At 37.6% G+C, this 16,686-nt stretch overlaps 1 protein-coding gene across 3 annotated transcripts in view; it reads right to left on the bottom strand.

Moving 5' to 3' along the window:
* The window catches only part of enox2 (ecto-NOX disulfide-thiol exchanger 2), a 165,262-nt gene extending 149,197 nt beyond the window's left edge, over positions 1-16,065 (bottom strand). For 2 of the 3 annotated variants that reach the window (XM_086158077.1, XM_086158080.1), the window contains exon 1: positions 15,930-16,052. Coding sequence is in view for 1 of the 3 variants with exons in the window: in XM_086158079.1 (XP_086014205.1) it covers positions 15,930-15,936 (7 nt within the window). In the remaining 2 variants the exon portion in view is untranslated. Of the gene's footprint in view, positions 1-15,929 lie in introns of all 3 variants that reach the window. The other variant, XM_086158079.1, reaches the window with a different exon arrangement.
* Between the last annotated feature and the right edge of the window lie 621 nt (positions 16,066-16,686).

Below are 16,686 nucleotides of genomic sequence, written 5' to 3'. Positions count from 1 at the left end.
AAAAAAGAAAATCAGAAAATCAAGTCTTAGTTTGAAAAGAATACTTTGTAATATCTACTGAACCTTCAACCTGATATTAATAAAGCTAAAAAAAATAAATAAATAGAATAAACTTTTAACCTATGACGCTACACCCAATCATATCCCATATAAATGCAATCCTAAATTTAATTACTGATCTTTATGCACAAAGATAGTTTTATTTTAATAAGTGAGTCCTCGTCTTTAAAACTAGTCTTGTACTTTCTTTTCTATCCATGTTGATGTGGGAAATATAATTTCGGGGTGGCTATAATATTTTGAAACAAATATTTTAGAGAAAATGTTGCTGTCAATTCTGGTTCAAAAAAGCAGCAGACTCAAACTCAGACATATAGGTACTTCAAGATCTTACAAAATACTACACAGCAAGCTATTAATCTTCATTCTGAAAGACTGACAAAGGGAATGGTTATGTTCTTCTTTTAAACAGTTTCTTACAAATAAATTTGTTTGTTGTAAAACTCTGAAGACTATCTTCAGAGATCCAGATGTTTGCAAGCAACACAATATAAATACTTGCTGTGAAAAATACAAGGGTAAGAGACATCTTCATGATGTAGTGACTGAATTGAGTGCTTCGAGACCTGACGTATGACGCAGGACTGAATCCACTTCCACCAATTCAACTATCTTCCACTGCTTATCTGGAGCCGGGTCAGGGGGGGCAGCACCTGGAGCAGTGAGGCCCAGACCTCCCTCTCCCTCACCACATGTTCCAGCTCTTCTGGGGGGATACCAAGGCGTTCCCAAGACAGCCAAGAGACAGTCTCTCCAGTGTGTCCCGGGTCTTCCCCATGGCCTCCTCCTCAATGGACATGCCTGGAATACCTCCCCTGGGGGTATCCTGACCAGATGCTCAAGCCACCTCATCTGACTCCTCTCTATGCGGAGGAGCAGCGACTCTACTCCATATTCCTCCAAGATGACTCTAAGGGAGTCCTTCAGTCACTACCAGCAGCTCGAGACCACAGATGAGGGTAGGAACATAGATTGACAAGTAAACTGAGAACTTCGCCCTCTGGCGAGGCTCCCTCTTCACCACTGCAGCCTGGTACAGAGTCTGCATCACTTGAGATGCTGCACCGATCCGCCTGTTGATCTCCCGCTCCATCCTTCCCTCACTCGTGAGCAATACCCCTAGATACCCCTCCACATAGGGCAGGACTTCTTCCACAACCCAGAGTGGGCACTCCACTGGTTTTCTGCTGAGCACCATGGTCTTGGATTTGAAGGTGCTGATCCTCATCCCGCCCACTTAATATCCGGCTGCTGACCGCTCCAGTGAGAGCTGGAGATCATGGCCTGATGAAGCCAACAGAACCACATCATCTGCAAAAAGCAGAGACTCAATCCCGTGGCCACCAAACCAGATCCCCTAGGCTGCCTGGATAGAAATAGAAATTAAGAAATTCTGTCCATAAAACTTATGGACAGAATTGGTGAGAACGGGCAGCCCTGTCAGAGTCCAACTCTCACTGGAAATGGGTTCGACTTACAACTGGCAATGCAGACAAAGCTCTGACACCGATCATACAGGGATTGAACAGCCCATATAATGGGGTTCGGCACCCCATATTCCCGGAGCACCCCCCACAGGATTGCCCACAGGACACACTCAAATGCATTCTTCAGATCTACAAAAGACATGTAGACTGGTTGGGGAAACTCCCATGCCCACTCGAGGACCCTGCTGAGAGTATAGAGCTGGTCCACTGTTCCATGACCAGGACAAAAACCACACTGCTCCTCCAAGATCTGAGGTTCAACGACCCACCAGACCCTCCTCTCAAGTACCGCCGAATAGACCTTACCAGGGACGCTGAGGAGTGCGATCAACAGGCAGTTGGAGCACACCCTCTGATCCCCCTTTTTAAAAAAGGGAGGACACCACCCTGGTCCAGTCCAGCAGCATTGTCCCAATGCAAGCAAGGAAATTGGCTCGGGGGAGGGGCAAGAGATTTAGATGGAAATACTTGGCCTTATTCTTCTCATGAGTAAATTAATTGAACTCGACCTGTCAGATCTTTAATGTTAGTATGATGATTTAGGATATGATTACGATTACTATTATTTGTTAGTCCCAGCATTGTTTCTTTGTTCTTTTTTGCATCAATCACCACATCACCTGTTTTGACTTAATTGCAAAAAACTCAAATGCAGAGTCATTCACAAGACTTGGGCCTCAAAGGCTCCAGCTCATGAGGGTCACTTTTAAGTTTTCCAAAGATTTGGAGCAACACTTGTCTGGGCACAGGGGATTTCAAAGCTTCAAGAGGCAGAGAGGAACATTTACGACAATCTAATGAAGTACAACCCTAGTCATCTAGTCCTAGGTCCCAGGACCTTTACTGCATAGTCTGGAGAACCAGACGTTTATTGTCTGGTCTTCCATCGATCTTCTTCAAATAAACATATCTCAAAATTACCCATTTTACAAAAAAACCCAAAACACACCAGGACCACGAAAAATATCAAAAGCCAGTTATTGGTCTGGAAAAAAATGATGGGTTTGACTATTTGTAACAGATGTATAGAAAGGAAAACTGCACAGAGCAGGGACAAGGACAGAAAATGGCTCCATTATTAAGATAAATCAGAAATTGACAGCAGTTTGCCCCATTGTGTAAAATATCTATAGTAGTGACTGCATAACAGGTAATAATGTCCCCATCCATGACATGGGCAGCATATGGCCTGCTCTAGGTTGTCAAATAGCTTTTCTCTGTGAACTTGAAAAAGGGTGACAACCATTACACTGGCAAGCTCTGTTCAGCCTTTATATGGTCAAGTTAATTTGCACAATCCAAGAAATTGCTTTGAGCAAGAAGACAACGTTGGTATTTTGAATTTAGTTTAAATAATTTTTTCTTGTTTTGTATATATAAATACTCAAAGATTGTTCCGTCTGTGTGTGGGACACAATGACCAACAATTAACAGAAAATCTATCAACACTGAGAACACATAGCTGATTTAAAGCTTACTAATCTAGCCATCTGTCTCCATCCAGATCAAACAAACTTTAGTGTTATTATTCTGTTATTCCTTGAGTTAAGGCAGTCACTTAAAGACTGTTATCCTCCACCTTTGCCTTGGTAGCTTATATGAAACATGAATGCCTCATTCACACTCTAGAGAAAGTTTGTATTCAGTGAAAAGTACTCGATTAAAGACTGTTTTAAAACAGCTTTGAGAAAGTGGCCATCAATTAGCTGAATTCCAGACTTAAGTTCTGGAAAAAGGAAAAATTATGAAATGTTAATTCACACTTTTCAAGAAGATCCTGCTCTACCTGCTCTTCCTTCCTCCTCAAGTGTGTTGCTGTAAGTATGTCACTGTAAGTAAAAAATTCTGTGTACCATACTGAAAAAAGTATGGTTTTGGACACTTAACTAGGGAAATATCCAGTCCACTGTATATGAAATGTATATCTTGTACAAATATACGTGAGTTAGAATCTGATAACCTGCCCAGTCATGAGTGTTCAAAAGGCAGTTTTTCTTCATAGAAAACAAATTAATCTGAACTTATTGAGAAGACATTTGCAGTAGTTTCACTGTTTGTAACAGAGTATTGTCTAATTTACTGAGAATTAAGAATTTATTTATGAAAAATATTTCACTTTAAAATGTATAAGATGCTTTTCTGGAAACACCAAATAGTGCTAAGTAAATTTCAGTCTTACATGATGACCTGTAGATTGGCACAGCTTTCAATGTAGGCAAAGTGCATCTTCTCTCACCTCAACAAAATATTTTTTCAGTAGAGTCATAGAACAACAACATCCAGTAAGACACTTGGCTGTCTTTTTTTCTTCACATCACAATTGATACAGCCAGAAGATCACTGTGAGAAGTTATCAGATATTCACAAGCACCTCGTAGCAGAGCATGGACCAAGCCATGTAGAGCTAATTAGGAGTACAGCCTGTAAATATGGAGATGGAAAGTTAAAAAAATCTGGTAGCATTAGATTTCAGGAAGAATATATTAGAAGGATAAGGTCCAAACACAATTACTATAGTCAGGTTTTAATTGTTGATCCTGGACATGCTTGTTTGAATATAATCTTTTCAATCTGTACAAACTCAATCTGTATAAACTGATACCAGGGCCACACAAACATGGTCACCACTTCCCTGCAATCTAGTACCTTTGCAAGTCTGAAGACTATCTATTCATAGATAGACAGATATATGGATACAAACTTACACTATCAAAACCAAGGGTTTGGGATTTTGCAACATGTTGTTCCTACTGGCAACCCAACAACAGGTACATTTACATTGATGTTCAGCTGAGTGGGCAGCAGTTATAAAGTCAAAAGCTGCAACTGATGAAAGCATGGTTTCCTTTGCTGTCTCCATTTGTATTTTGTTGAAATAGTAAGGCAAAAGAGCTCCATTCAGAAAATACCAGTGAGGCTAGTTGCTACACAATTAGTATTAATCAACCTTCTCTCTGGGATACTGGCCTGTCACTCACTCTTTCACAAAAGTAACCATAAAAATTTCAAGAAGAGGTGAGACTTTTGACCTTTTATCACAAGCTAGTAAGAAGTTTTCAATATGATTTGAAGAACTGTGTGTGGCAAAACCAATGAGTGTTGAACACTCAAGTGCAATTAAAACGATTTAAAGAATTACCAGATGATATCAAAAACACTAGTAAGACGAAAGTCCTCCTTTTTCTGTTTTCTTTGACAGAGCAAACAAACAGTGCAGTTTATAGCATCAAGCCAAATATGGGAAAAGTGGACAAAATGTGTATTCACTGTAATGTAAAGAGATTTTTATGAGTGAGGAAGTAATACAACCCATACAACCAAACTGTGGGCTGTTAATTGTGAAAGTAATGGCTGCATAACACAGGAATATTTAAAGTTAAGTTCAAATTGATGCATGATGTCCAGTGTCGTCAATATAACATGGTGTCAGAGCAAAGGTGATAACAGTTTTAGTCCCTACCAGATCAGAATCTGCCAGGCAATCTTGACAAAAGTTGGAATAACTTTGCGGATAAATCAAAAGATGCAGTGCACAGCATCGTCTCCTTTCACAGGAATCAAATATACACATATACAGTCATACTTAGACAGGAGTCAAAATAAATATGAAGATATTTTGTAACTATTGTGACATGCAGCCTGCACTTTACACCAGCACAGAAACCATCTATTAATGTCACAAGTTTAAAGAGCAAACCCACTGACAGTGAATTTGGACCTCTTTACTGCTTCCGGATACGCCACCAAAATTTTGGTGGCATCCGTTATTTTAGGCATCTGTTATTTTAGGCAGAAAAATCTGGTTAGAGCCAGGTTAGAGGTATACTATTAAGAGAAGCAAATTTGACTAGAAATGGCAATTGATGTTTGAGTGAAATAAGATCAACTTAAGTAAAAGCTCTTACAGAGGTTTAACATGAAAAAAAATAAAAACAGCGTGACATAAAACAGCATTGTAACTGCCAACACAGGGGATCAAGAAAAAAAGTCTCAAGTTGCAGCAGTGGTCTCAAACTTGGATGAAAAAATAAAGTCCTGCAATTGGCCAAATATGTCAATTAAGTTAAAAAAACATTTGCACAGATATGGTGAGCACAGAGTCAGCAGTTCACAAAGAAATGCAGTGAATTAAGCAAAGTGCAGGTTAAAACGTCAGGTCCATCGGAAGCACTTTAAAAACATTGAGGCAATTTAGTCTGTGTAGGTGATAAGTCTGTAGCTTTAGTCTGTAGAGGTAAAAATTATACAGAAAGATGACTAAGAAAACAGTGACTTTCAGATTTGTTACACAAGCGAAGACTGCAAAGCAAGATCAATGGAAAATTTGAAGGCACCAAATGCAAGACTAACATGTGAATGTGAGTCAAAGCACCAAATTTAAGTTTGAAATCATACAACAAAATTAATCAGCTTTAGTAGGAGAGGATACTTGTTTGAAATTTGGCCAACCAAAGAGACTGCATTAAGTTTAAAAAAAAATGAAGACTTCAGATGTCACTTCAGTGGGCTAGGGTTTCTTATCTGGTTGACATCACGTATTTGAAAATGTTACCTCAGCAGTGCTTACTTCAAGGAGGAACACTTGAGCAATCAGGGATGGGGTTAGGTAACTACAACATACAGTATGAAAACACATACTGAGCTAATAAAGTGAGTGAGCACTACAGTTCATGTGTTCATACCTTTGAAACTTTGTTCAGTCAAACATTCAATGTGTAATGGGTAACCAAGCCTTCAAATATCGAGGTGGTGGTGCCACCACAGGGAGCCAGTGCAAACACACCATACCACACTGGACATACCGTAAGTTCTCAGAAATCAGGAAACTGAAGAATACGACCGGGAGCAGTGTGGTAACTTCACTGAAGTCAGACGATAAGAACCTGCTAAAAAAAAAAAATAAAATGAAATAAAAATAAATAAATAAATAAAAATCAACGTTTCACCATCAAAGAATCACAGAAGCTCCAGAACTCTCAACACACACAGCTATACTCGCACAGTAGGTGGAGATGGTGGTTTAAAAGAATACTTCCAACCCAAAAACTCACTGCTTATTCCATGGGGAACTGCTCATGTACCAAGGAACAAAAAGGCAGGAGAAGCAGAAGTTCTTTTGTGACAAATGAAGAGACTGTCTGACAGTCTGACCTACAAGAAGGAGAAAATGGTGGGATGCAAATGGGAGAAATATGGCACCATGCCATTGTTCTGCACAAACATAAGCAACACCAGTAGTCGGTTGTTCATGCACCAGATGGAAGACAGAAACAAAATTTCTGTAGGTTGTTGAGAAATCTACAAAAAAAAAAATGGATATGGATATGGATTTGATGGATGAGGGACTTTGATATGATAGATCAACAAGTGGGTGACAGCTGTAGCAAACCAAACAAAGACACAATAAACTATGTTCACTGAGTTTGCAAAACAGGAACGCTGCGCCTTGCAAGCACTGACTTCAGTGAAGCTACCACACATGGTCTGGTAGAACAGTAAGATTAAATGTTATATTAGTATTAATTTGATAACATTCAGCTGATTGAAGTTCCTTTTGTATGTTTGTTTTGTTCTGGTTGAAGAGTATTCATTTGTTGAAATTTGGATGTGCTGAAACAGGCTTCCCTGATTCTTTGTAGTATTGTGTCCTATCATATAATTGGAATGAATATACACAGAGTGTCTAGCACTCACATTTGTTTGCTCCTGCTGTTTGTGAGGCTCGCTGACATCTGGTTTCATGCAGCTTTACTCACACAGATATTGCCCAGTTGAATTTGGTGGCAACTGATGGGAGCGAAAAATAAAGGTTCATCCAAGTTTCAATATTGAATGAGTGGCCCCTAACAGTAACAGTGATAATATTTTTGAAAAAAGCAGCAAGATTTCTCATAGCTTTCAGCTAATGTGAAAAGCCAATGCTGGTTCTTTTTAAACTGCTTTGTCTGAGGCAGTACAATGGATCAGGCAATAGAAGGGGGATTCTGTAAAAGCCTAAAATGTTAAATTTATTCAGCAGCAAAAGTTGGGATTAGTTCTTTGATAAATAGCTACTGCATATGAGGCCAGCACATGGTCTCTTAACCTAAACATATTAGGGTTGAAATACTACATTTTAAATGGTTTGATTTTGAGTACTCGTAGATTGCATAGTTGCGACTATTCAGCCACAACAAAATCAACCTATCAATTCAATCAGCTTTATTCAAAAAAAGCAACAAATGGAACAAAGTCATTTACACAGGTTAAGTAAAAATAATGGGCATGAAACAAACAACAACACAATTAAATGAGCATCCTAAATACTACTAAAAATGAAAGACGGTACAAAGAACAATGACAAGTGACAGAAAAACAGAACATTTGAAAATTGAATTAGAAACTTAAAAATTAGAAACAATTTTCGAGGATGAAATGTCCAAAAAAAAAAAAAAACCTAACAAAAAGTTCTCGAAAAATACAAGATATCAAAAGGGGATACCATATAAAGAGAAAGGATATTCACTTATGGAAAGAAAAATAATTAGCAGTTATGCAATTTGGTGAGATTAAATTGCCATCACAGCAGACTGTGGACTCTTGCACTTATAAGATTATGCCGTTTCCGAAAGGAAACTATATAAACAAACATTTCAAAACACTCTTATTGGCAATAAATAAATTCTTCAGAGAATGAACATGTTGTGCATTGAATTGTTCAAAATTTTATGCAAACATAACTCATTCAAAGTACATGGTGTTATTGTTGTGTGGGTACAAATAAACAATTATAAAATTATCAAGGCACACACATCTCTTTTCCTTATATGGAAGATCCTGAACCCCACCTTAAGGCCAGGAATGCCTCACAACAGTTTAAGAATGTCAGACACAGCAGTGAAGGATTCACAATTAGGACCTTGTTCCTGTCGCTTCAATACTAACATCTGCCCATTTCGCCAGATAATTATGGATGACATTTGCTTTGATTTACTAAGCCATTTACCATCAGAAAAGAACATGCAACTTAACATCGAGCATCTTTAAATATTGTTCTGAGATATTACACTTTATTAAGTGTGTTTAAATTCTTGTTTTTTCACATAAAACTGATTGAGCCTAATTATGTTTAAGACCGTTATATGATATTTTTCATCATTCCAATGTTTGAACTCAAAAAAAATCGGTAAGGAGCATGACTCACTCACAACGCTTGTCTGGTTTCTTGCATGACATGTGCTTTGGTACAGAATAATCCTGGTTTATGGGAATAGTGCTTAAGCAAGCGCATAATAAAAATGTTTTTTCTATCTAGAGAGGTATACGATGTTAGAAGAGCTGTGCCATGTCATCCATGTCATTGCCTTTCTTCATCTGAGAAATATGCAGATAGTACCATACCACCCACACCATAGATGTTGCTACAATAAATCCTAACGAGTGTAATAATAAACAGGGTTACATAAAAAGACTATACCCATCATCAAGCATCTGATCATACATTTTTCTTTTCATACCCTGTTCAATACTCAACCCCCTCAGCAAAGACATCATTAACAATAATGAGAATCAATGGCAGTATTAAGTGTGTTGGCAGCCCAACCCAGGAGCCCTCTTCACTAGTCTTGGGAGACCGTGACAGTCTCTGAGCTGACAGCTCTCAACAGGACTGTGTTGATCAGAGGGTCAGACGAAGATGAATTCAACCATTTTAATTGTCTGCATCACTCTAAATTGTCATTCACACACCTGTTAGCTGTCTCTTGGGTTGGTCAGCTTTGCATGCAACATTTCACAAAGCATAATAGGTTAAGGCAAAGACACTGCTGTGATCATAAATGGCAAAAATGTTTGTTTTTTAATTGTAAGATCAGATTTCCAATTATATTTGTGAAACTTCGAACAAAAAAAAAATAAAAATCTAGTACAATATACATATCATTTTGACATTTTGGTGGGGGTTAAAGACTTACCATACTTCAATGTAATTCAACTAAATTAATATTGATTGGCATAGACTAAGGACATGAATTAAATTACTTAATAATTGATGCATGATGATAACAAAAATGCAAGATTAAAAATCTGATGACCTGATAACCAATCTGATGAAGAATATAGAGGCTTAATTTCAATTCAACAAGGTCAGTCCAGACTTGTTTTTGTATGTTACAGTTCATTAATCATCCAGGCAAAAGCGAAAAGCACATACTACAACTATAAAGTACAACAATCTACAAAGTACCTGGAAAACTATTCAAGTTCCATTTATTTTGAAATATGCAAAGAAAATCCATAAAGGATGAGCTCAATGAAAGGAGTGATCATGCACCCATGTTTTTTTGTGATCAAAGACGTCATTATTTAACATAAATAATGAATATTAGGACGAAATAATTTTCAGTCCAAGCATTATCTGATTAAAACTGTGCCTCTCAACAGTATGAATGCACAGGATTCATGAAAACAATTGCAGGGCCAGAAACACACTGTGCAGCAAGGTTATTCTCAGAGGATGAGGTAATTGTTGCAAGTGATGTAGAATATGGTTCACATTGTCATTCAGCTCATGGATTTTTATAACCATGAAAGCTTGAAATCCAATCCTGGGTGGGTCTTTGATGAAGATTGAACTATTAGCTAGACATTATTAACATGACATTATAATACATTGCGTAGCATAATGCTGCCACAGGGCGGCACGGTCCAGTGTCTCTCTGAGCCGGTCCCAAGCCCGGATAAATGCAGAGGGTTGCATCAGGAAGGGCATCAGGCGTAAAACTTTTGTCAAAACCAAACATGCAAATTAAACCTAATAATCTCATACCGGATCGGTCGAGGCCCGGGTCAACAACGACTACCATTGATACCGATGACCTACAGGGTACCAGTGGAAATTGGGCTACTGGGGGTCGAAGAAGGAGAGGAGGAAGGTGTTTTAAAAGCAGAGAAGAGAAAAAGGCAAGAGTCTGGGACTGAGAGTTGGGACTATCACAGGAAAAGGTTGGTCGACATGATAGAGAGAAGGAAGGTGGATATACTGTGTGTCCAGGAGACCAGGTGGAAGGGTAGTAAAGCTAGAAGCTTAGGAGCAGGCTTTAAGTTGTACTATCAAGGTACTGACAGGAAGAGAAATGGAGTGGGAGTTATCTTTAAGGAGGAGTTTGTTAGGAATGTTCTGGAAGTGTTAAGTATGTCAGATAGACAGATGAATCTGAAACTGGAAATTGAAGGTGTGATGCTCAGTGTTGTTAGTGGCTATGCCCCGCAGGTGGGATGTGAGGTAGAGGAGAGGGAGAGGTTCTGGAATGAATTCGATGAAACAATGCAGAATATCCCCAGAGATGAGAGTGGTAATTGGTGCAGACTTCAATGGGCATGTTGGTGCAGGGAATAGAGGGGATGAAGAATTGATGGGCATATTTGGTATAAAGGATAGGAACGCAGAGGGACAGATAGTGGAAGACTTTGCAAAAGGATTGAAATGGCTGTAGTGAACACTATTTTCCAGAAAAGACAGGAATATATGGTAACTTGTAAGAGCGGAGATAGAAGCACGCAGGAAGACTACATCTTGTTTCGACGAGGTAATCTGATAAGAGATCCGTGACTGCAAAGCAGTGGTAGGTGAAAGTGTAGCCAGCCAGCATAGGATGGTGGTTTGTAGGAGGACTCTGGTGACAAGGAAGATCACGAGGACAAAAGCAGCGCAGAGGACAAAGCGTTGGAAGCTGAAAAGGGAGGAATGTCGAATGGTTTTCAGGGAGGAGTTCCCAGATGATTGGACAACTACAGCTAATGTTATCAGGGAGACAGGTAGGAGAGTACCTGATGTATCATTGGAAGGTGGTGGAATGAGGAAGTCCAGGAGTATATACAGAGCAATATGCTTCTTAACTGTTGATAAATTCCAAAACACAGTTTTAACGAGCCACCGCTGCTCTTTCCAAGGGTACAAAACAATAGAACTATCAAACATTAAAAAGGTCTATGAACGCAAAGCTTGTACTGCCACTGCACGGACTTGTTTATTTCTACTGTCCTATCAGAGTTCTGAAAATGGTCCACACTTTTAATGCAAAGCCTTTCACTATGGAACTTTTTTTTTTCCCAAATTGCATAGATCTGCTAGAAACACAATAGTAAGGATAACATTTGAAGGTCTTTCAAAACATTTACATCTGTATGTGCCACACAAATGGCAGGTCAAATGATCATATGTGGGTGTTGTGAGTAATGAGTCTTAAATAATGTAACTTAAGTTTTAGTAAATAGTTGCCATAAAAAAATAGATAACAATTTTAGTCTGTTTAATTCTGTCGTGATGTACTAATATGGACATTACTTGTACATGTACATTACTTGTACATGTGCTTGATTTATTTAATCAAAACTTCATTGTCAATAATTTGCAAGCATTACTTTTGAAACAGATTTACTGAAAATATTTGATTACGTATATATAATGCACTGCAAGAAAAAAAAATGCTTCTCAATAACACTGTTGAATCATTTTTTCTTGAAATTTGAAATGCAGGTATGAACATTAAAATTCCATAAAAGTGTTCTCCTGAGCTTGACGAAAAAATATCTATTTTTCTCCAAACCTATCATTAAAATTAAGAACAGCCCTGAAATCCACTTTATCCACATGCGTCACTCCAAGAATTTACAGCAGAGTGATATTTTTTTAAACAAATTTGAAACTTTAAATTTCATATCTAACAACAATTGATTGTTAAATAAATGAATAGATAAAACTGGTAGTATTGTATATAATATGAGCCAGAGCATAAATATACATAAAAAGGGAAAAATTGCCTTTGTTTGAGGTTAACTTCTAATTCATTGAAGATTTGTCTGGTAACATTTCAAATGGTAACATGCTGCTGCATAGGTTCATATGTCAATGTCTAGTGGACTCAAGGTGACATCACCAGTGTTGCTTTTACCCACTGCTAAATCCCAGTGTTTTATAGGATATGATGGTGTTTTCATCTTTCTGCTGTATGTGCACTTGATAAATGAGACAATTCGTGTGCAGGCTCATGATACAAACAAGTTTACTGTTTCACTCAGATTCTAACCTCCCACCATCTGCCTCTGCTCATCCACCTCCCTAATTCCTATGTGCCACAAAAAGACTCTCATGAGAAATGTCACCTTTACTCACAAGATATAGGACTGAAAAAAGATTTCCACAGCATGGTGCTATGCACTGAGCTAAGTTTAGAAAAACACCTCAGGCAAAGGTTTAGCGACAAAATTAATAATGCTGAGAAGACACAAAAAAAAGAAGCAAGACAACTTTAAGTAACTAATTGCTAAAACTGTCATATTGGCCTTCAAGTTCATTGTCACATGATGTGGCATATACGATGAGACCATAGATATTGTTGCAGGGCAGAAGGAAAATAGATTAAAACGGAAGAATCATCACAAGGAATGTTCGGTTTGGACCAACTGTCTTGTAATATTATGACTCGGCCAAAAGAAATATTTCTCCATGCTGGTCCTTACAGGCATCTGCAAGGGGAAACATCATAAAGGGGGCTGCTAATGACTTTGCCTACTAGCAGTTTATTTAAAAACGCACTGGGAAGGAAGAATAAAGGAGGAAATAAATGATCTACGATAGTTCTCCCGAACTTACATGTGTCCGGCATTCTTGCAACTATCATCATTTTGTGCTGTCTGTTAGACACAACTTTAACAGGTACAAAATATCCTCTTTGTATCATCCACTAAATAGACATCTGTAAATGAAACTACTTATAGCTTCTGACATGCCTTCTGAAAATTTGACTAGCTGATTTAAATCAGCCAGGAAATAAAACTGGTCCATTTTAATTCCTTTAATTGATAAAACTCACAGTAACAAACTGTATAATATGTGTCCCCCAATATAAATAAAATTATATTTATTTTGAATTAAATGCATCATTTCACGTCACACATTTAAAGACAGTAGCGTCACAGTTCTATGTTAATATGTCTCTGCCCTGCTCCTTTCAGTAAGTCAGGCACAAATCCCTCAATGGAGCAGTAGATCAGGTAACTTTGCCACAAGTGCAGATCCTATTTGTGCAATGCAAGGCCATGCAGCCTCATAGTTGGTGGATCAATCAGACAGATTAATGAAGCAGAACCTGCTGACATGACGAAACTGACACCCCTATTACATCTTGGTCCTGCAGTCCTTAGCACTGCTTAAATAAATCAAGTCCAAGAACAAGGAGACGGTTAAATTTCTGATAATCTTTCAAATGGTAAATAGCAGGAGAGCTAGAAAAGACAACTCCTTTGCAACAGAAGCTGGCCTAAATCTTTCCTCTGAATAGGTATAAAAGGATGTCAAGTTAGTTTTCATCGGAACAAATAGTCATCTTGACAGCAACCCTTCAGTACATTCACTTATGAATACTGAAAATAACAATGACAGTCTTGATCACATTTAACTGCTTTCTAATCTTGAAAGACCTTCCTCACTGTCAAAGACACCCAACAAACAAATACAAAATAGAACAGCACTGTTAATGTACCAGCACACACATCCAATTGATTAATTGTATTTCTATTTTACTACATGACAAAGCCTAATAATCAAGTATCAGCCTTGTTAGCCAGATGCCCTTCTACATATATATATATATATATATATACACACACACACACACACACACATATACATACACATATATACACATATATACAAACACACACACACACACATTTACAGTACAAATGTAAAAAAGGGAGCAGACTGTTTATCAAGTAACACAATATCTCCCTCTGCAATGTCAAACACACTACCCTGCTATATCAAAACAGGAACAAAAAACGCCAAATGCTACATTGATATCAAACTTTTCATTGTGAAGAAAATAAACCATGCATGTCAGTATGCGGAGTCAAACAGTTAGAAAAAACAAATGAACTGAAGTCGAAATCATTTAAATCCATTCAATATAAACTGCTAAAAATCTTGGTTAAATTGCAACATGTAGAAATAGTTTAATTAAGGTAGGATGGTCACTTCATTATATAGAAATCAAATTATATAGTGTGTTAATATTTATTTTATTAATGACAGGGACAGAAAAAAAAACAAGCAACATAACACATGCTGTTCTATTAACAGCCAATAAGTGTAAATAAACTCAACAGTGGTAAGTGCTCTGAAAAATAAAAAATAAATAGAAAACTCTTTCCAACAAAAATGATTGCATGCATTCACATACAGCTGCTCCCTAATGCTAGTTGTCAATTTCATATTAATCTAAACAGCAACCCTATAGATCTAGTGAATGTAAAATAAAGTGTGTTAATTAAAAAGACAGCATAAAGACATGAAAATTAGGTCAAGAAGAGCAGCTGTTGATGGTTGATGGTGGCTTTTAGCTCAGGAAAAGCTAATTGAGTGTTCTGGCAAACAGAACAAACAACAGCAAAGAGTTAATTTCTGAGTATTTGGTCTCAGCACTTTCAAGCAATGAGACAGAAATAAAATTTGATAAATCCAGTGGCCACGAGGATGTCATCTGAGCTACCGTTTACCAACTCAAAAGTACCTTAACAGGGTAAAAAAAAAAACGCTTTCTTATAGGTTCCGTCATATTTGAGTACAATAATTAAACACAAGAACATAACTGAAGAGAGGTTAAATGGTGTAAACATGCAACACCCAGACGAGTGGTACTGAAATAAACATTATGTGAGCCAAGTCAGATGGGAAAACTGTGGACGGAGAAACACGAATGACAACAGCAGTGACATAATACGGTGTTGATTTGCATTGCGTCCAGAAAATAGCAAACTATTACATGTGCAGTTAAAAGAAAAAAAAAAAGTAATGATCATACTGAGGAGCGCTAGTACTGTATCACTATATCAGTACTGTGTCACTGTATTTCAACGACGATAATGTAAACACGATTACTATTATAATACGTATCTGATGACAACTTGATCAATTCGGTAAAGAAGTAATTAAATAATTAATGATTAAATAGTTGTGACTGTATCCAACAAAAACTATTATTAGGGTTGCTATGTAGCAGTAAAAATCATAAAATAATAAAACTAATTTATATCACAATTTCTCTGAACGTTGGGTATTGAGTTTATTGTAGAATCGTCGCTGCAGGTGCTCAGTATTCGTTTCTAAACCAGTCTGCTAACCGCTGAAACTAATGCCAAAACTGACTTATGTTAGATTACAAACATTTGTCATGTAATTACAAAATCAAGCTTTCCTGACGGACTTCAGTTTGTTATGTGCCGTAAACTTTTCTGATATCATGTCTTATAAACTTTCCGTAGCACGTTGCGAGGACAGCTAACTGACGCTGCCCGTCGTGAACGTCTCTTGAAGTATCAGAGGAAAATAAAGAGAAACAGTACCTGTCATCTGTTAATGTCCTCCGTCTTGCAAAGTGTTCGACATTTCCCAACATTGGAGTCAAAACCGGGAGGTTTCTCCCATCTGCTGCAGAGAAGTGGGTATCCATGAAAGCATTGGTTAGCAACGAGAAATGCCAAACAATGGCGGAAGCCAAATACGGCAAGCCAGAAGGCGAAAAGAGGTTCGGAAGACGCACATTTTATTCACTTGATCCAGACGTTAATGCTACGGTAATATAACTCAGGTGAAATATTCTTTTGAGTTTCTCCTGATTCTGAGATCATTGATAGCTTTCAAACTTCACAGAAATTCAGACATGAAAATAGGTAGTAATAGCTTGAAAATTATGGCTAATAACTTGAATCCGTTCCTGCATTTTTTTTTCATTTACAGCTTTCTTACTTTGAGCTTTCTCTAAAGTGTTAAGATATATATTTTTTTATTTTTATTCACCGCAGTCAAAATGTGAAAGTATGTGTTAAGCAGTGGCACCCCGTGTCTTTCACATCTAGGCCTTCAGTGACGTTTAGCCTAGATTAATACATCTCATTACACCATCAATATGACACCACGGCTCGAGAATCCATATAAAAATCACTCTTATACATCATAGCACTTTAATTAAGGCTATTCCAGAAATATTTCCTTTCCATAGCTCACATTCACAACTAAGAGATCGTGGATCATGGATACTGTCAAAACTGTGCTGTTGAGAGTTTAGTTAACAAATATAACGAATCACAAAGTCCATCAAAC

This window comes from Fistularia commersonii, chromosome 13 (assembly GCF_037954325.1).
Source record: "Fistularia commersonii isolate RoL2024-O1a breed Wild chromosome 13, RoL_Fcom_v1.0, whole genome shotgun sequence".
Lineage (NCBI taxonomy): Eukaryota > Metazoa > Chordata > Actinopteri > Syngnathiformes > Fistulariidae > Fistularia > Fistularia commersonii.
This window is presented reverse-complemented; position numbering and strand designations above follow the sequence as displayed.